Source organism: Apus apus, chromosome 18, assembly GCF_020740795.1.
Source record: "Apus apus isolate bApuApu2 chromosome 18, bApuApu2.pri.cur, whole genome shotgun sequence".
Classification (NCBI taxonomy): Eukaryota; Metazoa; Chordata; class Aves; order Apodiformes; family Apodidae; genus Apus; species Apus apus.
The window spans coordinates 807,052-828,384 of record NC_067299.1 but is presented as its reverse complement, the minus strand read 5'-3'; the positions used below and the strand labels follow the sequence as shown (position 1 = coordinate 828,384).

The 21,333-nt window shown below is 59.4% G+C and overlaps 3 protein-coding genes across 8 annotated transcripts in view; 2 read left to right on the top strand and 1 right to left on the bottom strand.

The window, feature by feature from the left end:
- The window catches only part of AP2B1 (adaptor related protein complex 2 subunit beta 1), a 69,308-nt gene extending 64,707 nt beyond the window's left edge, over window positions 1–4,601 (top strand). For all 4 annotated transcript variants that reach the window (XM_051635486.1, XM_051635483.1, XM_051635485.1 and 1 more), the window contains 2 exons: window positions 1,263–1,417; window positions 2,442–4,601. In XM_051635486.1, coding sequence (XP_051491446.1) covers window positions 1,263–1,417; window positions 2,442–2,516 — 230 coding nt within the window. In that variant the 3' untranslated portion in view covers window positions 2,517–4,601. The remainder of the gene's footprint in view (window positions 1–1,262; window positions 1,418–2,441) is intronic.
- A 218-nt stretch (window positions 4,602–4,819) lies between these two features.
- Window positions 4,820–15,237, top strand: RASL10B (RAS like family 10 member B). 3 transcript variants are annotated; one of them, XM_051636040.1, is made up of 4 exons: window positions 4,820–4,958; window positions 9,781–10,107; window positions 12,262–12,386; window positions 12,803–15,237. In XM_051636040.1, the coding sequence occupies exons 2-4, from the start codon at window positions 9,892–9,894 to the stop codon at window positions 13,071–13,073; spliced, it is 612 nt and encodes a 203-aa protein (XP_051492000.1). In that variant the 5' UTR covers window positions 4,820–4,958; window positions 9,781–9,891; the 3' UTR covers window positions 13,074–15,237. The 3 variants fall into 3 exon arrangements, with proteins under 3 accessions (XP_051492000.1, XP_051491999.1, XP_051492001.1); XM_051636039.1 differs by lacking the exon at window positions 4,820–4,958 and adding an exon at window positions 6,638–6,825; XM_051636041.1 differs by lacking the exon at window positions 4,820–4,958 and adding an exon at window positions 7,680–7,718.
- A 1,327-nt stretch (window positions 15,238–16,564) lies between these two features.
- Window positions 16,565–20,922, bottom strand: GAS2L2 (growth arrest specific 2 like 2). Its single transcript, XM_051635927.1, is given in 7 exon segments — window positions 16,565–17,772; window positions 17,890–18,180; window positions 18,528–18,624; window positions 19,191–19,298; window positions 19,513–19,751; window positions 20,425–20,805; window positions 20,886–20,922. Coding segments are annotated over 6 exon segments (2,301 nt in total). The 5' UTR covers window positions 20,783–20,805; window positions 20,886–20,922.
- Between the last annotated feature and the right edge of the window lie 411 nt (window positions 20,923–21,333).

Here is a 21,333-nt window from a genome sequence, read left to right as displayed (position 1 = left end):
TCCAGATCTCTGCAGCAGTGTATGGATTTGGGGCCTTTTCTTTACTGTTTTTCCCTTCCCTGGTTTCTGAACAGACTCAGCTGTCCCCTCTTTAATCCCTCTGCACCAGCTCAGACTTGTGTCCATTCTCAAATCCGATGCTGGCAGATCTCAGTGTCTGTAGTGTGGGGATGAGTTAGAGATGCATGGTCACCTCCTGCTCCTCGAAAGGGATCCCATGTTCCCAGGCTCTTGGTTTTCAGTGCAAATTGATTTAAGGCCACTTCTCTCCCTTGCTTTCTGTCAAAAGTGCCCAGCCTGCTGCTGATGGCCCAGCACAGGCAGGCAGAGAGCTTGAAGGAGTAAAACTTCTCCAGGAATGGGAATTTATTAGTGGTGCTTTTTGGGTGTGGAGTCCTTCTCTCTCAGCCTTCCACCCAAAGTGTGAATGTGACCCTTTTACTGGTGTCCAAAGGCTGAGGTTTGCCTTGCTTTGTGCTGAGAAACCCCTTGGCATCCAGAGGCTGCTGATTTGGGTCTTTGTGTTCTGCTGTTCTTGTTTCTCTGAAAGGTCCCTTAGAAATGCTGTGCATCATGGTTACATCCATACGGGTGTCCAGGTGAAATCACACATCTTCTGCCAGTGCTGAGGTTCTACAGGATCTTAAAGCTGTATCACAGCTCTGCCATGGCTGCAGGCAGATGTCTGTGGTTTTTTACACTTTCAAGTGATTGCTTTAAAAAAAGATTTTTATTGCCTTGTAGGATGTGGGTTTGGCCAGAGGTGTCTGTGGGGGGGGTGGGAAGCAGGAGGGAGCTGTGATGGCTGGGACAGGACCTCAGGACCAGGCACCCGAGTGAGCCTCAGGTGGTGATCTTTGTTCTCCACCTTCGTCTTCTGACTTGTGGCTGCCTCCAGGTCAGCCTGCCTGGGGCTTGTTGGGGTTTACAGACAGAGCAGAGTCCTCTCACCCTCTGAGCTGCACACTCCCCTGGGTAAAGGCAGGAAGGTCCTGAGTGACCCTGAGCGGCAAAAGCCCTGCAAGATGGGCACGTGCTTTGCAAGGGGTCACAGCCTGGAAGGGATGAGGTGGGTCCATGGAAGCAAGTTGGATTTTTTTTTTCTCTGTGTCATGTTTGTTTCTGTTCCCAAGGTAAACTCTGGGACACAATTCAGTATTTCCCTGTGCACTTGCATCCTGAGAACGCTCCTCTGGGCTCTCCTGTCTCTGCAGATGATAAGTCCGAATTAACAGTTGTCTTTTTCTTCCTTCTCTCTGAAGACACCGTCTCCAGCAAACTGCAGAACAATAACGTCTACACCATTGCCAAGAGGAACGTGGAGGGCCAGGACATGCTCTACCAGTCTCTGAAACTCACCAACGGCATCTGGATCTTGGCAGAGCTTCGCATCCAGCCGGGGAACCCCAACTACACGGTGAGGTGTCGGGCTGGGGTCCCCCTAACTCACCTCCCCCACAGAGCCATTTCTCCCTGCTAACAAGCTTGTCTGGGGGGTTTGTTTGAGGGGTTAAGAATGCCTGCTGAACTGGAAAAAGTGGGAAAAACCAGAACTGCACTGCTCTGCCTCCAGTGAGCTGAGATGGTGCCCACTCAGCAACGAGCAGTTCCTTGGCTGAGGTTACCCAGAGATAAAGCCAAGAGACATTAGCGTGAAGGTGCTGCCAGGAGGCCCTTCCCTCTCATAAACAAGGAGAAATGTGTGCAAGGAGAAATGTGTGTCCTGCCACATTCCTGCAGCAGAGACTGGCTGTCTGGGTGTCAGAGCCTCTTTGGCCTGGTGCTGGCACCAGCCTGTAGCTGGGGGAAGGTGCAGTCTGTCCTGCATCCTGCTCCCCTCTAGCCATTCTCTTTGTTCCCCTTCTGAGGACGTGTGTCTCTGAGAGTCCCAGTGTTAGAGGATTTATCTCCTGTTGGAAGCTGTTCAGGAGTTTCAAGAGTGTTGGAAGGTGATTTAAAGTGTTTGCACAGGGATTGATGCAGCAAGCCCAGTCTCAGCCTGACCCTTGCTTTAGAGAGGAGCAGCAGCCAAGTTTGTGTCCATCAGGACTGAGCAGCAGATCATTAGAAGCCCCTGGGCTCACAGCTGCGATTTACAACCTGAGGACAAGCAGGACCCATGTCTCAGGATTTGGGGCAGTGTCACTTTCTTTCAGGCCTGCAGAGGCACCTGTGTCTGTGTTAAGGAATTTGGGAACCCCAAAGTGGGTGTTTGCTTCCAGTCACCTCCTCCTGCTTGTAGCAGGCTCTGAAGGGCAGTTTGGTCTTGGTGACAAAGAAAGCAGAACCCAAAAGAGACACATTCTGGGCGACTGTTGTCAGCTGTGTCTGTAGCCTGTCCGGCCCAAGCTGCAGCTCAGACATTCCCAGTTGCCTTAGTGGAGATGGTAGAAAGCTTCTGGCTTCCCTTACACCACTAACCTCTCCTCTCCTCTCTGCAGCTCTCCCTGAAATGCCGAGCTCCCGAAGTGTCCCAGTACATCTACCAGGCCTACGATGCCATCTTGAAAAACTAACAGGAGCTCAGCCTGTGCCTTGCCCTGCGGAAGGAGCGGGGAGGAAGGTCCTCAGATCCTCCTTCACCCCTGGCGCGGGGAAGAGCCCTCCTGACTGGAAGCAGCTGTATTCATGTGTAGGATTGCAGTCAAAGGCACTGATTAAACAAGGTAGCAATTAGTATTCACGTGCTGATGATGATAGGGAACAAAACCCCTTTGATATTTTTAGCGTCCGTGGAGTTTGTAACCACTGCTTCGGTGACTCCCCCTCGCCCCTCACTCCTCCCCTCTCATGGGCTTCTCCATCTTGTGCCAATGCTCAGTGTTTTCTAAATGGCTTCAGGTGTAGCTACGGTTTTGTAAAGCACCACTCATTGAAAAACAAGCAACAACCACACGTTGGCTCATTAAAACAAGGCAAAAGTGTCGAAAACTTAACACTGCACTTTATATTTTTATACCTTTTTTTTATTTTTTTGAGTTTTTCTATTATAATTGGCTTAAAGGGAAGGCAGTTCCAAGGAGGTATTGGGAGCCCTGCAGGGATGCCAGGCTCCAGCAGGGTGAGCACAGCCTCGGGGAACTAGGGACAGAGCCATCATTTCAAGTCCCTGGAGGTGCATGGAGCCCTAAAGAGAGGGGTTTTTATTACACTTGTGTTGCCAGTCTCAGCTCTGCTTTTGATGGTGTGTTTTCACTCCAGCCACCTCCCTGACTTGTTAGCTGCTAAGTGAAGAAGTGAGGCTGCTCTTGCTTGGGGAGCAGTTGCAGACCTAGATTGGTGATGGGACAGCAAAAGGCTCTTGCCACAGCTCCAGGTGTGGTCTCTGCATCCTCACCAAACCACAGCCCCTCTTTTTCATGTTCTTTCTGTGCCTGCTACGGCCAAACTGCCTTCTTGGCCATCCCCTCAGCTGTGCCACCTTCACCCAGCGCTCTGCTGTCCAGGCAATCCCCAGGGAATGCAGTGGTAAATCATTTTGGAGAGGGGCTGCTGCTGGCAGTGTCCCAGGGAGCGAAGCAGCTCTCCCTGTTCCCCTGCTGTCCCCCAAGCCCAGGCTGTGCCACAGTGGGGGAGGGTTTGGGCTTGGTGGTGTTTGCACCCTGGCTGCCCAGGGGTTTCAGGTTGACCTGAGAGTTGAGCAGATTGTGGAAGTGTTTCTTCCACTGACAGGTTGGCTCCTTGTGCCTACAGGCACAGGGTAACAAGGGCCAGTCGAGTTCCTGCTCTCACCTCTGTCCCGAGCAGCCCCGTGCCCTGGTCCCCCTTTTCCTACCCATCCTTAGGGCCAAGGCTGATTCCCTTTCCAGTCCATGGCTGTGAACTTGCCACATTGCAACCACTAAGTGCTGTGAAAACAGCAGTGGAAGCAAAGCCTCTTGCATGTCCTTGCTCCATCCATAGCTTGTCCTGCTTAAACCAAGCCACTAACCAGAACAGCTTTGCCCTGCCCAGCATGCTTTGATGGCTCTTGTGCATAGCAACCCCCATGTTGTCTTTTTAGATGCCAGATTTAAAGTCAGTGAATGTTTTGTGGTGGGAGCTGGTTCACCAGGGCTTTGGCACTGTCTGCAACCATCAAGTGTCCTGGAAGAGACTCCAGCATGGCATGGGAGCCACAGGACCCTGAGGAAGGTGGTTCTCTAGAGTAGGAACCCCTGGATGTGCTCTGGCTGGGGAAAAAGTGGAGCAGAGCTGGGGCAATCCAGCCCTTGAGCCCTGTCCACATGTGCTGGGAGGTGATTTGCTCCAAGCACTGCAGAGCCAACAAAAATCATTAACAGAGCAATTAAGGAAGCACTCGTGGCACTGAGTGCCATGCTGTGTTGGGCAGGGAGGAGATGGCAGAGGGTGAGGAGCAAACACTTAAGCCTCCCTCCACTAACCCACCAGTGTAGCTTCAACATGGGGAAGGGGTGCTGAACACCCCTTTCTCTTGCCAGATTTTTTCCCAGCTCCTCAGGCCTGTGGGTGCCTGTGCTGTGAGCAGAGCCCAGCTCCCCCAGGGCTGTTCCCTCCCACTTGCTCCAGTGTTCACCATGTCTTCGTGTTGCTCTCCAGGCTTTACCTTCCCTCCCTTGTCAATAAACTCATCTCCACCACGCTCTGGCTGTGTGTGGCTCTGTGGGGCTGGGGAGAGGATCCTGTTCCCCTGTTCTTAGCTCTGTCAGCAGGAGCAGGCAGGGCTGGAGGCTGAATTTGGTGGGAAGGAGGCTGTTTGCTCACTGGGAGCCCTTTGTCCTTTCCACCAGCCTCTGCTCTACAGCGAAGACCCCCCCAAAGTAGGGGATTGCTTGGGGAGGAGGTGGCAACATCCTTGGTCTTCTACCTCTGGCTGCTGCTCCATTCTCATCTCCAAGGGCAGCACAGGAAGGAAGAGCCTGTGGTGAAGAGCAGGAGGAAGATGGATGTCCCCTTCTTGTGAGGTCCTGCCTTTCTTGGCATCACATGAGGCTCAGGTAGAGTGACCTGCTTTCCCTGCAAGGAAATGATGGGAATCAGTGATGATTTCCAATCAGTCTGGACCAGTGCTGGGATCTTCCAGAGGGCTTTGCCATCTCCTGTTCTGTTGGAGACAGGGACCTGGGGTGGCAGGTACTGGATCAGCTGCAGTGCCCTGTACAGGGATGTTTTTGTGTTGCAGCCTGGTGTGTGTCTAGTAGCAGCAGTGACAGGCTGCTTTGAGGTCACTGGTGTTGCTGTTGTGTCCCTTCGTGCATCCCTGCTGTGCCTGGGACGGGATACCAGCCCAGTTGCTGGGGATGGGCTGGGATGGTTGTTTCCTTCTATGGGTCTGTTCCTGCCATGGTGCTGGAGATGAGCCTGGGGCAGCATTTATCCCAGAAGGAACAAAAGGTGCTGCAGGATGCTGGGGCCTCTGCCAGGTCGGCCACCACGTGCTTCGTGTCCCGCGGTAAAAGAAAAGGTTTCTCCCTCCCCCCCCTACTGCAAAGGTCTCCTTGGGGAGAAATTGGTCTTTCCTGCTGCTCTGGATTTGCAGGCACACTTAAGTCCTGTAAATGGGGACATGCCACCCCCAGGCCATGATGTACCTTGCAAACTGGGTTTGCTTCATTAGCGTCATTAGCCTTGGCAGCATGGGTGATGCTCCAGGATGGTCCCCACAGCCTTCCCCCTTCCTGAGGCTCGTGCTGTGGGGCAGGGAACCTCCCAGGTTGTTCCTTCCAGCTCTGGCTGGAGATGGGGCCAGCCCTGGTGTGCTGGGTGGGCTCCCCAAAGCCCCTGCTGCTTCTGCTGGCCTCACACGCATCCTGCCCAGTGCCAGTGTGTGTGCCAAGGGCTGGCATCAGGTCCTGGCAGGGCCCTGGGCACAGGGAGAGGCAGGGACTTGCCCGAGGATTCTGGCAGAAGTGGTAACTGATCAACAGCCCCCTGAGCCATCAGCCCTGCCTGTCCCTGCTGCTGCCTCCATGCCAGGGCACGGCAGCTCTTTGACAGGTGATTTTAGGTTTGTGTCACTGCTGAGGCTGGGATCAACCTCCCAGCCTTTGGGGACGTGCCAGGATCCAGCCCCCCCCTCCCTCCCCCCTCCCTCGTATATTAAGTTTCACAAATAAAACTGCAAGAGCATCTCAGAGGCAACTGCTAAAAATAGCCCCGAGGCTGGAGCCTGGATTGTGCAGGCGAGTTGATGTGCAGCCGGGATCGATCCCCTCTCCCAGAAATATTTCAGGGCTGCTCTGTGGTGATGTGGGGAACTGGAGCTGGGGGGGCTGCAGGAGAAGAGCAGCATCCAGGGCTGGTGATAACCCCCAGGGACACATACATATTTCCCTAGGAGGGAGCCTCGGGCAGCTCTGCAGGGAAACAAGTCCCAAATCTCTGAAAGCCCCTGGGGTAAAGTGGGACAGGGAAAAGGGGCTCGGGCACCTTTGCCCTGATCTCAGCCCCAGCCTCAGAGCAGGGTGGCATGAAGGCTGCCCTGCCCTTGTCCCCCCTGAGCCATGGGGCTGTGTCTGCCATCCCCTTTTCCCCCAGGAAGGATATGGCAATGTGTTTCCACTTGTTTCCACTTCCTCCTCACCCTGGAGAGGAGCCCCTGGAGACAATGCTCTTCCCAGCCAAAGGTGCAGAGAAAGCTGAGCCAGGCCACGCTGTGGCCGGTTTTTGGGCTCAGCCAAGCCTGTGTGATTGCAGCCAGATCAACGGGGGCAAGCTGGTGCTCGCTGGTGTCACAGTGAGCTGGAGCAGGGTGCAGGGACTGCAAGGAGCAGAGGTGTGGGGGCTTCATCAGACACGTGTCGCGGGGGCCTGGACTGCGCGCCCAGGAGTTCCGACCAGCATCCTCCTCCATCCTGCACACAGGTAAGTGTGAGGTGTCCCAAAACCACGGGTGCTGGAACAAAAACACAGGCTGGCACCACCCCCAACTGGTGACACCCCCGTGACAGCGGGCACCGAGAAACCCCCAGCCTGGCCAGTTGCACCAGGGGTTTGCACAGCCAGCAGGTGAAGGGATGTGCCCAAGAGCACAGTGAGCTGCAGCGGAGGAGGAGGAAGGGCTCCCCTGGGAGGGGTCCTACCGACCACAGGGGTCTGGTCCCTGGGGACTCCCACAGGGTGGGCATGAGGGCACAGACCCTGCTGGGAGCCAGGGAGGGAAGAGGTGATGGTGTCGCACCCAGCACACTGCAGGGGGGACATGGAAGGATCTTTTCCCATCGGCACCTCCCCAGAGCCTCGGGAGAAGCCGGTGTCCCTCCTACGACTCGGTCTGGCCATTCCCTACCTCCTTTCCTGGGCGCTGCCTGCATCTTTCCTTGGGTATCTCCTACAACCCTCCCCGGGCATCCCCTGCATCCCCGCTTGGGCAGAACCTCCTTCCCTCCCCGGGCGCTGCCTGCATCATTCCCGGGCATCACTGCCTGCATCTTTCCCTGAGCAGAGCCTCCCCTCCTCCCTGCGTTCCTCCCTCCCTCCCCAGGCACTGCCTGCCTCCCCGCCTGGGCACTCCTCGCGTCCCCCCGGGCGCTGCCTGCCTCCATCCCCGGCCACCGCCGGCCCTCCCGGCCGGGCTCCGCGACCCAGCGGCCCGTGGCTCCCCCGCCCGGTGCCCCCCGGTGCCCCCCGCCCCTCGGAACCGCCGCGCCGGGGAGGGCCGGGCCGGGCTCTGCAGCGGGGCCGCCCGCCCCGCTCCGGGCTCGCCGCATGGCTCCGCCGCCCGCCGGGAATCCGCCGGCCCGGGCCGCCGCTGCCAGGTAGGGGGGCCCGGCGGGGAAGGGGGGAACGGGAGGGAAAGTTGCCGCTGGGCAGAGCTGGCGGGGGGCAGCAGGGCCGGGGGGTCCCCCGCGAAAGTTGATGGCTGATGCTCCCCGTTCCCCCCCTCGCCCCACCGGGCTCGAGGGGTGCGTGTGTCCCCTCGGCAGCCCCCGACCTCCTCCAGCCCCGCCGGGGATGCTGAGCTGCCCGCCGCGGTGAGAGCATCCCCCGGGAGGGGTGCGGGGTGAGGGATGAGGGATGCAGGGTGAGGGGTGCGAGGTGCGGGAGGCTGCGGGTGGCAGGGGGGCTGGGGGCAGGTGGCCAAGGTCGTGGCAGGGGCCACGTTCCCGGGAGCAGCCGACGAGCCTTCCCCCGGCCCTGCAAGCCGCTGAGCTCGGCCTTGGGCTGGTCTCCTGGCGCCCCCGTGCTGGTCCCCGCTCCACCGCCCCACCGCGGGGCCACCCCTGCTGCATCCCCCCCTCTCTGCCTCAGTTTCCCCTGGCCCGCTGGTCCCAGGAGCCCTCAGACCGGCCTCCGGCGCTGCGGGGTGCAAGCCCCCCTCTGGGCCAGTGTGCCCCGAGTGGGATGGGGTCTGTGAGGTGGCAAGGCAGGGCTCAGCCTGTTCCACCATTCAGGGCAGCCCTCCAAGTGCTGGGTCTCTGACTGTGTCACCCCATCACCCTCTGGCCCTACAGAGGAGCTGGAGTTGCTTCTGTGAGGGGGGAAGGGTTTGTGGGGATGGGGCTGTCCCTGCAGTGGTCCCCCAGGACTTGCAAGGACAGTGCTTGCTGCTGGCAGAGGGCTGGGTGTGGGGGCTCCTGCACCCCCTGTTTCCCTGCATGCTCCTGCTGCTAGGCCTGGGGCAAGTGGGTCCCCAGGAGCAGTTGGCAACCCCAGGGACAGTTCCAGCAGCACAGTTTGCCATGTCCCCCAGCCCTGGGCACAAACCCACCCTGCTGCACTGGGGCTGGGTCAGGCCCTTCTGAAGGTCCCTGGCCCCAGTGCCAGGAGGGTGAGGATGGGGTGAGCCATGGCCCAGCCCAGGGGACCAGAGGAAGCACAGGTTCCCTCAGCACCCCACAGCAGGGACCCCCATGGCCGGGGTCTCCTCAGGGCAAATAACCCCCATAAAAACCAGCAGGACATGGTGGTTTGAACCTACCACTTTCTGTCAGCTCAGGGACTGCTGCCCAGTGCTTTGGGGTTGGTTTTTAGGGTGAACAGAGCAGAGCATCCCAAACTGGTTAAAAGCATCCGCACTTTGGGATAAGGCACAAGCTGCTTCCCAGCAATGGGAGTGAGCAGAAGCAGGACTCAGCTCCTCACCCTTGCTGTTCCCATCGCAGTTCCTGGTCAGGAACCCAGTGCCAGTGGGTGTTATCACCCCTTGTCCCCCTGCACACAAGGCCCTGCTCCAGGCCCCCCCCCGGCCTCACCACATGCACCAGCAGCTTGTGGGCTCACCCCGTCAGCTGGCTTGGAAATTAGCCTACATCAAGTTAATTGCCAAACTGCTCAAAGCCTGAAATTAAACATTAAAGCTGTCGCTCACAGGCACAGAGCAATGAGCAATCTCCCCCCCACCCCAGCAAAAGGCAATTCTGGCTGTCCAAGCAGAGGGAAGATGGATTCCCTGGATTGGGGTGGCAGCAGAATGGAGCAGCTGGTGATGGTCCCTGCTGGTGCTATGGGACGAGTCCCCAGCACAGCCCAGGACCCTTCTGCTGCCAGACTAACCCTGAGCCACAGGCAATGCCTTACCCAGAGGTTTCCTTCCTCTGGTACCTAGAAGGGCTGAGTTTGCCTGCAAGAACCTTCCCAGGATAAATTTTGCAGAAATCCTGGCTCTCCACAGCTCTGCAGGGTGGGAGCCTGCGAGGGGGTCAGTGCCGAGGTCCCTGCTGGGGATGTCACCCAGCCCTGAGGGATGCTCCTGCTCCCTGGGGACAGGCATAACCCTTTTTCCATGGGTTCCTCCTTGGAAAAAACATCTCCTGAAGCAATAATGGGGATCTGCCAGGGTGTCTCCAGGATCTAACCAGCTTCTCCTTGTCCTTGCAGTAATGGGCTGTCCCGGAGGGGAAATGCATCCTGAATGGGGCTGAGGCCTCCTGCGTGGGAATATGCATCCTCGGGGCCGCGGGGGCAGCAGCAGGGCAGCGGCCGGCGGGGATGGTGGCGACCGTCAAGATCGCTGTGCTGGGAGCCCAGGGCGTGGGCAAGAGCGCCATAGTCCGGCAGTTCCTCTACAACGAGTTCAGCGAGGTCTGTGTGCCCACCACGTCCCGCCGCGTCTACCTGCCCGCCGTCGTCATGAACGGCCACGTCCACGACCTGCAGATCATGGACTTTCCCCCCATCACCGCCTTCCCCGTCAACACCCTGCAGGTAGGGGTGCACCCGGCGCCCTGCCGTGGGACCCCCACGCTGGGTGGGGTTCTTGGGTGATGGTGGTGGGGTTTCACTGTGTGACCCTGAGGGGTCCCAGTTCCTCCTCTTCCGGGAATGCTTCTCCCTCCACATCGGGATTTGTTGGCCAAAAGCCAGTGCAAGGGGTCGTGTCCTTCTGGTTACTGGCTGAGTGGGCCCAGGACAAAGTGTGTTTTGCAGCTTTTTCACCTAAAATGATGATAAATGTGGGAAGGATGGTGTCCCACTCTGAAGACCTTGGCTCTGGTGATGCCCACTGCCCCATCCAGCTGGGCAGTGGATCCCAGAGCACTGGGATCAGATTCCATTGCTGTCAGAGCCAGGGCCAGCAAAGGGCTGGGGGAGCATGGCCACTGCATTTGGGTGAAAATCTGGGGTTCCTGGAGAGCCAGATCCTAGTGTACCCACTGGCTGAGTCTGGAGCTGCTTGTCCCCTCCTGGGATGACTGTCACCCCTCAGCATTGCCTGGGCTTGTCCCCAGAGCACTGAGCCCACCGGCTCCTCCTCAGTGTGCTCAGGCACTGCCAGAGCAGCCCCAGAGGCAGCGTGGGGCTGCAAAGCCTTGTCCTCAGTGCCCATTGCTTATGGGGTTAATGGGGAAATAGGGGTTTTTAAGCTCATGCTGTGGCCCCATCCTGGAGTCACAACTTGTGCCAACACCGCAGAGAAAGGGGCTGGGGGTGCCCCCATGGCCACAGCTGTGCTGAGGGGCAATGCCACCTGTGGCAGCACCTCTGTGGGAGCTGGGGTCTGTTGTATATTTCATCAATGTAATTATATTGCTCCTGTGTGTGACAGGTGCCTTGTAGTGCTCCATGTGTCCCCTGAGCCACCAGGCAGGAGGCGAAGTGAGCAATCTGGGGTGAGGAAGGAATTTAAAAATTAATCAGCATGTGCAGGGAAGGAAAGGTCAGAAGGAGACACAGCCTGAAGGAGCAAAGAGTGATGCATGGACATGGCAGCCAAAGCTGACACGCTCCATTAGATGCTTTGGGGAACACGTGGAGGTTTCCAGGGAAGAGAGGATGGTCAGAGAGATGGCTCTGAGAGGAGAGGAGAGGATCGTGGTGGAGGACAAGGCTCTATCTGCTGGGAAGCACCTCTGGCTCTGCTCCGTGCTTGGGAACAGCAGCCCTGTAGTGGTATCCTGGGGAGGAGTGGGAGATGGTGGCTCCTTGCCCCTCTCCTGCATGGGGCCAGGCGGGAGGCTCAGTGTGAGCCTCCTCCAGCTTGGAGCAAGTGGCACCCCAGCGTGGTGGAATAAGCTGCAATGTATTCATGTCCCAGATGTAGCAGGACTCAGAGTAACTTGAGCCACCGCTCCCACACCGGGAGCCACACACCACCTCCTCCCCTCCGTGGGCGGAGCGGGGCTGGGGCTGCTCCTTCCCCTGCTGCGCTCTGCGATGGAGATGAACCCGCACCCCAAAACTCCCCTTTCCCCCGTTCTCTTCAGCCTAAGGTCTCATTGTTTTGTCTCATTCCGATGATAACCGCAGGACAGGATGATTCACGGCACTGGAGAGGTTTGTGGAGAAGTCCTGCCCTTCTCCCTCGGGGCATCTTTCCCCTCTCCCGGGTGCTCAGGGGGGCTGCGGTGCAGGGGCTGCCATTCCTGGTGGCACTGCTGGTGGGAAAGGCGGCTGGAAGTGGGACAGATTGTCACTCCTATGGCATGAGAAAAAATAATCCTGTTATTCCTGGAAACTCAAAGCTTTCCTAACAACATGCACTCCTTACAGCTCCACATGTTGTCTGTGGAGAGATCACCCCTGACTGCATCTGCCCCAGCTCCTGATCTTCCTGTCACAAGCTCCACTCCCGAGCAGCTGCTGCTCCTCTCCTTTCCCTGTGTCCCCTCCAAACAGCGCTTCAGTCACCTTCCCCCTCTGACCCATGGAGCTGCTGGTCCATCACCCCAGCCCCAGGGAGATGGGGCATCCTCCTCACCTGCCCTGCCCAAAAAAACAGGGTGCATCACTAATTAACAAGCCTGCAGCCCTTTTGTCACCTGCTGGTGTGGCAGAGCCCTGGGTGTGCCCGGCTGGGCAGTGTGGAGCCCCCCGGGCACGGCGGTGGGGCCAGGATTGACCCCCCTCTGCACCTTGCAGGAGTGGGCAGACGTGTGTTGCAGGGGGCTCCGGAGCGTCCATGCCTACATCCTGGTCTATGACATCTGTTGCTTTGACAGCTTCGAGTACATCAAAACCATCCGCCAGCAGATCCTGGAAACGAGGTAGGGAGCACACGGATGGTGGGTGCATCCCCCAGGGCTCCTGAGGGGGCGGTGCGGTTGTCCCAGCGCTCCCCTGCTCTTGGCGTTGGAGATGATATTAGAGACCGGGATAAAGCCCCTTGGCAGGGCTGGGAGGCCAAAAGCAAAACTGGACCAGAGAGGAGGAGAAGGCTCAAGACTCTGGACAGGTGTCTCCTGTAGGCAAGGGCAGCATTCCCTGGGACAGCAACTGGGGCTGACACGGTGGGGAGGGCTGGCCAGAAAGAGGGACAAGGGGACAGGCCAAGAGGAGGCACAACCCTCTTGGCAAGGCAAAGCCAAGAGCAGGTTTGGGACTGGTTGGGATCCATGGGCTGATCTCTGGTTGTGCTGTGCCCCATCCCCTTCTGTCCTCCCTCACCACCTCTCCTCCCCAGGGTCATTGGCACTTCAGAGACGCCCATCATCATCGTGGGCAACAAGAGGGACCTGCAGCGGGGCCGGGTGATCCCGCGCTGGAACGTCTCCAACCTGGTGAAGAAGACGTGGAAGTGCGGCTACATCGAGTGCTCGGCCAAGTACAACTGGCACATCCTGCTGCTCTTCAGTGAGCTCCTGAAGAGCGTGGGCTGTGCCCGCTGCAAGCACGTCCACACCACCATCCGCTTCCAGGGCGCCCTGCGCAGGAACCGATGCACCATCATGTGAGCCCCCCAACCCTGATGGACCCCCCGGCTGTGTCCCCACAGCCACCCGTCCTCGGGGACCACTGGCCTCACTGTGGGGGTGATGTGGTGGGGGGAGCTGTACCAGAGGCACCTCGGGGTTTGCTTCCCTGCCAGCGCTGGCACCCTGCGGTGACATTTGGGGACAGAGGACCTTGGGTGCAAGGCAGGGTGATGTGGTGGCCACTCAAGCGGGTGGGTGGCTGGGCTGCTTGGAGGTAGCGAGGAGTGAGGAAGGACCCTGAGCCCTTCCTGAGCCTCCAGCACTTGGGGCCAAAGGTCTCCTGGGGAGCTGGTGTTTCTGTTGTGCCCAGACCACTGCGTGGCACTGGAGGGGTGGAGCAGGTGCTGCAGGTGGTGCCCAGATGTTGACTAATGGGTCTGTCCTTGCCCGGCTCCTGCCCCAGCATTGCAGAGCAACACTTGCTGCTGCCCCCCTGTCACCCATCCCTGGAAGAAACTGACCCAGTGCCTGTGTCCTGAAGCTGAGGGTGGCTCCATCCCTGGGACACAGTGGAGGTTAGAGCCCCATTTTCCTCCCTGCAGAGCTGGGGTTTCTCCCCACTGAGGGCAGAGCAGCCTCCAGCAAGAGGGCTCTGTTTTGGCTCAGTTGGGTCAGGTTTCCATACAGAATTTTAGATGAGAGCAAGAAAGCAGGGGGAAAAATTAAAAGACCCCATCCTGCCCCTAACATCCTGGGTCCCAGGTGCTGCTTCCCCAGGGCTTCAAGTTCCCTTTCTGCCCTGGTTCAGCCAAGGAAGGCTTCTCCTCCCCCACCAGCCTGTGGAACACCAAATATCTTGACACACTCCTTGCTGGGCAGCTCACCCCATGCTACCTCGTGTCCTGGGCTCAGCAGGCTCTGCACGGCCCCCTCAGCCCCCAGGGGCCCCCCGGGCAGGCAGGCAGCCCCCCATGCCATCACACCCCACTGGCAGTACCACCAGGTGGGTCTGACCACAGTGGGCTTTCTCCCAGTGACAACTGCCTCCGTCCAGGTGACATGGTGGCACTGGGAAGGCAGCCTCCGAAGCAATAGGGAGCTGGAGTTGCATTTCCAGTTGCATTCTTGTTTTATTTTCCTTTAACTCTGCAATTTCCCAGTAGGAAAGTGTGTCCCTCATTAATTTATTTAGTAATTAATCTTTTGTCTTGTTTTCACCCCAGCCTTGCAGCTCACCCACACAATGTCCTGCAGAGTAGGTGACAAAGTGCAGCTCCTGGTAGGAAGCAGCCTTGGGGCGGTGAGCAAGGGCCCCAGGGGGTCATGGTTCCTTCTCAGCTGCTCCCTGTGGGACACTTGGTAACTGTCCTTGCCCCCCGAGGCAGGATCTGGGGCTGGTCCATCCTCTGGCAAACCCATCTCTGTGGTTCCTCACCCCTCCCCAGCCAGGTTTCCACCCCATGGAGCCCCGTGCTGCTCTGGTAACGCTCTGATCAGAGCAGGTCCCAGTGCCTCCGGCACAGAGTGTTTCACCACCCCATCCCTGCTGCCAGGCCGGTGCCACGGGGCTGGGGTCGTCCTGCTCCTCCCTTCCAACCCCCAGCAGCTGCCTTGGGAACCAGACCCCGTTCCCCTTGCTCAAAAAAAGAAAAAAAAAAGAAAAGAAAAAAAAGAGAAATGGCAATGGGGAGACACGGGGCCATCCCGGGCAGCTGCGAGAGCAGCAGGCAGTGGCACTTGTCACCATCCCTTGCCTTCATGGCAAACCTACTGGTCCCCCCAGCCCCCTATTACCAGGATTTGTTAATAGCAGTAAGTCCAGGTGATGGGTCTCTGGCTAGCTTTATCCCCCCAAATTCTTTGAGAAGGAACCTCTTGGTAAATGCTAATAATAAAGCATTTATAAAGTGCTCCGACGTACACATATCAACAACTAAGCCAATACATTGTTACACCCCTGTAGCCTGTGGTTTATAGCACAATTAGTTACAGGTTTTTATAGCTTCTATTTAGTATTTTGAAAAAACAAACAACAAAGGTTATAAATATAATTGTTATATTCTATTGTACTTTATAGACAGAGAAAGTTACATTAGTAACAGTAACTCTCACTGCTTTGACAGCGTTTCCCAGCTCCCAAGAAAATGAGGGCTACAAAGAGCTACTTTCCCACGAGCCCAGGAGGGGGGGTGGGGATGGCACCCGTGGGGTGCAGGCAGGGAAGTGGGGTGGGGGTGACAAGCGCCTTCCCCCTACTTGCACCCTTAGTACAAAGTGTTACAGCTTGCCCAACACCACCCCGGTCCTGCTAAAACTGACCTGCTCCTGAGCCTGGCAGAGGCTGAGGGTGTCCCCACTGCTGTCCCAGGGCAGTGCCAGGTTTCTGTCTCCCCGTGTGTGCGGTGCCTCAGGAGGTGATGCCTGGGCTTGGTGCAGCCCCAGCAAGGATGCTTCCCTCTCCTGCTGCCCCAGTGAGCCTCCTGGTTGCCTGGACTTGGCTTTCCTTTCCTCCATGGACTTATCAGAGATTCCTGAGGTGTCTACACCACCTGTAACACCCTGCACCCCTTCCTTTGAAATCGAATTAAAAATCAGGTCTGTCCCCTTGTTCAGTACCCGCCTGGCTGCTCCTTGCCCTCGGTGCCGGGTTGCTCGCCGCTCTTGGAGCCCTTCTGCAGGGGATGGGCCAGGGTGGGGCAGTTGGTTTGTCCACTGCAAAAAGAGTATTTTTGCGAAGAGGTTTTGTGTCCACAGGGCCCTTGCTGTGTCTTCATGGGGATGTGGGTCTGGCTTCATCCTCTCTTTGAAGACAGGGCTCTTCTGGCCCCCAGGGGACTCGAGGGGACTCTTGCTGTGCACAGACAGCAGCACAGCAGCATCAATCCCCTTCACCAGCCGTGACCCCCCCATCAGGATTATCCTCTCCCTCCCACCCGCACAGAAAAGATGCCAGAACAGGAGCTTTGGTTTGTCTCTTGCACAGACAAGGCGGGTCTGTGGCTGCAGCCCCGGGGGGTGGTGGAGCCTCGGTGACATCCCTCACCTCAACCAGCACTGCCAGGGGTCCGCTGACCCCACAGCTCTCACACCTTCACCCCTAAGGAAGCCCGTGGGGCTCAGTGAGGGTCACCTCCTGTGACCTGCCCCGACCCAAGCCACCACTGAAGACCCATGCAGATAGTTATTCCCGTTGCACTGACGGGGCAGGCGGAAGTACCAGGTGCTTTGCACAGTTGGCTGCCAGGCAGGGGGTGTCCCTGCTCCAGGGGTGTCCTGTGGGGGCAGCTACCCCCCCTTTTCCCTGCACAAAGTGCCCCATTCTCTCAACTGGGGGCTGGATTTCTCCACCCAAATCAATCCAAAAAAACCCGCGAAACTCCCATGGGAAGGAGGGCGTGTAGCTCCAAAAAGTAATGGGGGGGGGGATATCCCCCCATGATAGCAGATCCATCCCCCTGCCCACGCCAGCCCCCCAGCTCTGGCTTCAGCATCGCCCCCCTCAGATGAGGGAGGGGTCCCCGGGCTGGGGGTCAGACCCACGCCTCCTCATCCTCAGTCAGCCCTGCCCCGCTGTGTGCCGGGGGGGGCTTGGCCGCAGGGTGGGGGTCCCCGGGCAGGGGGTGGCGGGGGGGCCCCGGGGGGCGGTGCTGGCGGCGGGGGGCAGCCGGGCGCTGCCCCAGGGGGGTGGGGATGCGCGAGGGTCTCTTGCCTGGCCTGTGGTCCCGCCGGGGACGCACTTTGGGCCGCAGCTTCAGCTTGTAGATGGAGGGCACACGCTCGGGCTTCTTCAGGCACCGCCGGGGCTTGGGGACGCTGCTGGTCCTGCCCCCCGCCGGGCTCTGGCCCCCTGCTCCTGGCACAGCCCCCTCCTCACCAGCTGGGAGGGTGGTGGGCTGTGGGGCAGGTGGCTGGGGGGTTTTGGGGACCCAGCTCCCCAGATCTACAGGGTGCAGGGGCTTTCGCCCATGGGAGAGCTCCTCCACCACCCTGTCATAGCCGGGGGGCTGCGTGTGCCCCCAGCACCCCTGGAGACCCTCGCTCCCCCCACCAGGGCCACAGGCTCCCGCCAGTTCGTTGACTGGCATGCTGAGTCCTTCAGTGCTGGGGGGTGAGTGGCACTGCTGGGTCCCCTGGGGACCTCCCCCAGCAGCACAGAGCTTGCACCCCTCTGCAAACTGGCCCAGAGGGGTGGGGGGCCGGCAGACGGCCGGGCTGGCTTTAGGGGGTGGTTTAAGGCTGCTGTTCTGTTTCAGAGGCCGGCTGGAGGGATTTTGGGGTGGGGGTGGTTGGCCCTGGCCAAGGGCTCCTCGTCTCCCCTCCCGTGGGTTTTTCTGGCTCTGTGACTCTCCCTGCACATCCTGCTGTGGGGAGGGGGCACAGACCTTGATGGGGCTGGGGGCACGGGGTGTCACCATGGTGGGGACCCCCCCTGCCTGCAGCCTGGCAGCTCCCACAGATGATTTGCTTCCTTGCTGGGTGCTTTTTGGAGGTACTGGTGCCAGCCGGTTGCTGGGTGCCATGGACCTGCCCCGTGCTGGTGTCGTGGGGTTTTTCCCCGGGGTGGGCCCACGCGGCATCTTGGGGACCCCCACACTGTCCTGTGTGCTGGGGGGCAGCCGGGAAGGGGTGGGTGCCCGGCTTGGCACCCTTTGGCCAGGGGAGCTGGGCCGGGCGGGTGACCTGGAGAGTGGTAGCTGCCACATCCTGCAAGGAGAGAGAACAGAGAGGGGCCAGGGTGCTGCTGCATCCCCCACCTCCATCCAGCCTGGTGCTGGGCACCTCCAGAGAGAGGGGGAGAAAAAATCAGGGATCTGAGAAAAACTGCTCTGCAACCAGGAGGTTTGGGGCACAAAGCCCCTCTGCACCACTCACCTGCCCGAAAGGACCCTCGGGGGCTGCGCCGGCTCCTGGCGGGGGCTGGCACCCCGCGGGTCACCTGAGCCCTCCGGAGAGGGGGTGGCAGGCGGCTGGGGACCAGAGGGGACACGGGACCCCCAGGGGACGGGGGGCAAGGGGCTCTGCGAGCGGCTGACCAGCAGGGCGGGCTGGGTCTGGCCACGGGCAGCCCCCCGGGAGGCCGGGCACAGCCAGAGCTCGTGCTGCACTTGCTGCTGGGGGGTCCTGCTTTTCCAGGCTTGTTTGTGAGCTGCGGGAAAAGCGGGAGAGGCTCAGCACCCCCGACCATTGCACCCACCCGCCGGTGCAGCCCACTCAGCCGTTGCTCAACATCCAGGGCCCCAGGGATGCTGGTGTAAATATCCGCTCCCTGCAAAAGGGCTTTCGGGGTGTGGCTCCATTCAAAAGTCTGCCGTGACCTCTAGTGGCCACCAAAGCCAAGGAGAGTCCCCAGACCCAGACATTCCCGAGCAACGCCACCCTAACCCCAACCTCCCGCTCCTGCAAATGGCCCAAGGAGCAGCAAGACCCAGGACGGACCCCCCCTCGCCCCAGACACGGGGCAGAGCCGCGGGGTTTGGGGACACGGGGACTCACCGAGCGAGGTGCAGCGACACGGGTCGTGCTTGTCCAGATAGTGCTCCAGCGTGTCCCAGCCGCCCCCGACCCGCACCATGACGTGCTCCCGCAGGATCTGCACGGGATCAGCACGGCCTGAGGCCCGCAGGGGTGCAGGCACTGCACCCGCGGGACCCCCCACGGCACCCCCACCTCTTTTTAAGCAGCCTGGAAGTGGCACGATACGCAGGGCTTTGGGAGCCAGGGGCTTTCCCTAAGTGCCACCAGGTCTCCCAGGGGATATGCCCAGCTCAGCACCACTCAGGCAGGGAGGGTCTCAGCTCCCCCTGCATCCCAACAGGCACCACTCAGCTCAAGGAGAGTGGGGAGCCGTCTGGAAAACCCCTCTACCACCATGTGTTGGAGGTTGAGCCGTTTGGAAAGGCCAGGCTGAGGGATGGGTCCAGGCAGGCACAGAGCATCCCAGGGCTCCTATTGCTGGGTAAGACCCGGCCCTGGCAGGATTTGTCTCATACACACGGATGGCACATCCCCACAAACACACCACAGGGCTGAGTTTCCAAGCTTTGGGGAAAAGGGCCAAAAACCCCTCACTGGCCCCATTTGGGGGATGGATTATAAAAGAGCAGAGCAGGATTCCTGGTGCCTGTGCCCCAAAAACACAGGGTGAAGGAGACTCACCCGGACAAAGATGAGGGTGTCAGAGTCACCCACGCGGTATTTCCCTTCGGATATCTTGATCATGGGGAACTGGACAGGGCAGGTACAGCGGCTCACCAGCTGCTGGACCTGTGGGCAGCAGGGATGGGTCCTCACCAAGGCCCCTGGGAAAGGTCCTCGGGTGGCTATCCCCATCTCCATCCCTGTCCCCATCCCCATCTCCATCCCCATCCCTGTCCCCATCCCCATCTCTATCCCCATCTCCATCCCCGTCCCCATCCCCATCTCTATCCCCATCTCCATCCCCACCCCTGTCCCCATCCCACTCCATGCCCCTCTGTACCATCTGGTCGAGGTTGTGGAGGTCCTGTGGTTTCCTGGGGGGCCGGGGCAGGGGGGTGTCCGTGGTTGGCAGGTCCATCTCCTCCCGTAGCTCCTCCTCAATCTCCTCCTCCATCTGCACGAGGGTCGGGGCACACATGCCGAAGCGGGCAGCGCGGCGCGCCAGCTCCAGCAGGCACAGCACAAAGTTCTTCTCGTTCTTCCTCAGCACCAGGTCCTCTGTCTCAAACATCAGGACATCTGGAGCAGGACAAGGGTGGACTGAGCCAAAGCAGGCACATGGGGATGGGGACAAAGGGGACGGGGGCACAGGCAGAGTCAAAAACCTGCCTGAAGGGAAATTATTCCCTGGAGCCATCCTGCTAGGAATATGGCTGGTCCTAGAAGAGTTGGGATAAATGCATGGAGGAGGAGCCCTTCCCCTTGGGCATTTACAAGCAAAGGTGCTATGGGTTCCCAAAGCCATGGAACCCAGCAGGTGGGTACCCTGAGGATGTGTCACTCCATGCCCATGCCCTTCCCGGGCACCTGCTGGTGTTGGGGACAGGGTGACAGACCCTCTGCTCACAGCCAGCACCGCTCCTGATGTCCTTATGACTGAGATGGTGCCATGCACAGCAGGGCCAGGCTGCACCACACGCCCTCCCCATTTCCACCCTCCCCCCGCCCCCAGCACACATTTGCACCTAAGCAAACAGGCCTCTCCTGTGCCCATGGCCTGCAGAGCTGCTGCTGATCCCAGAGGTGTTTGTGCAAGAAATCCCAGCTCAGGGACTTGTGTTCACAGTGCTGCCTGATGCCACACGGCACCAGCTTTGGGGGACACACGGGAAAGCAACCAGAGTGGTGCCAGGAGCAGCTGGAGAGGAATTACCCACAGGGAACACAGAGAGGCTGGAGCCCAGCAGCCTACCTTTGATATCCATCTCCTTCCTGCACCACTGGATGAAGTTGGAGACGTTGTCCCTGGCCTGGAAGGTGCCTGGCTGTGCCGCGAGGTTGCAGGTGACGCCGGCCTTGGGCAGGTGGAGGTGACAGGCTCTGCCAGGGCAGGCACGGGAGAACTCCTGGGCCACGTGGGTGATGTTGTTGGCGTGGGAGCAGAGCACAGCCCCTGTCTCCAGCACCTCCAAGAAGGTGCCCACCTCGATGTCTAGGTCATACAGCTCCTTCAGCCACTCAGCCAAGTCCTCCTTCATGGCGTAGAGGTACTGCTGGCTGGACTGGTAGGGACGGATGCTCCGCGCCGCGCTGCCCGGCGTGCCCCACATTTTGCAGTAAGACTGGGAGGAGACTAAGGGAAAATGGTGCTGGGGACATGGGGAGCTGCCCCAGGCCGTGTCCCCAGCCCACCTCCCCAGCAGTTACACTCACCCAGTGCCACTTGCTGTCTGCCACCCGGGACGGTGACACTGTTCTTCTGGCGCCGGGAGCCCTTCTCAGTCTGTGGGGAAAGGAAAACACCCTCCTGGGCAGTGGGTGTTTTGTTTCCTTCCCAAGTGCTGTGCCCTTCTCCTTGGTGACAAGGGACCGGCTGCAAACACTCCCTGCTCCTGTGCCAGCAGTCCTGCTCCCTCTTCCCCAGCTCCCCCCTGGGGTGGATTCTCCCCTGAGTTTCCCAGGTCATTCCCCCAGGGATGTGCTCATCCTTTGGGACTGAAATGGAGCCTTGCTTGGGCTTGGGGGGCTTCTGGTTGTGCCAGGGAACCCCATTCACCTCCCTGGAGCCAGCTGCTGATACTCACTGCACATCAGCTGGCATTTTGGGGGAGGAAATGCAGGAATCCCAGCTATTCCCCTGGGCTGGGGAATGTGTGGCAGG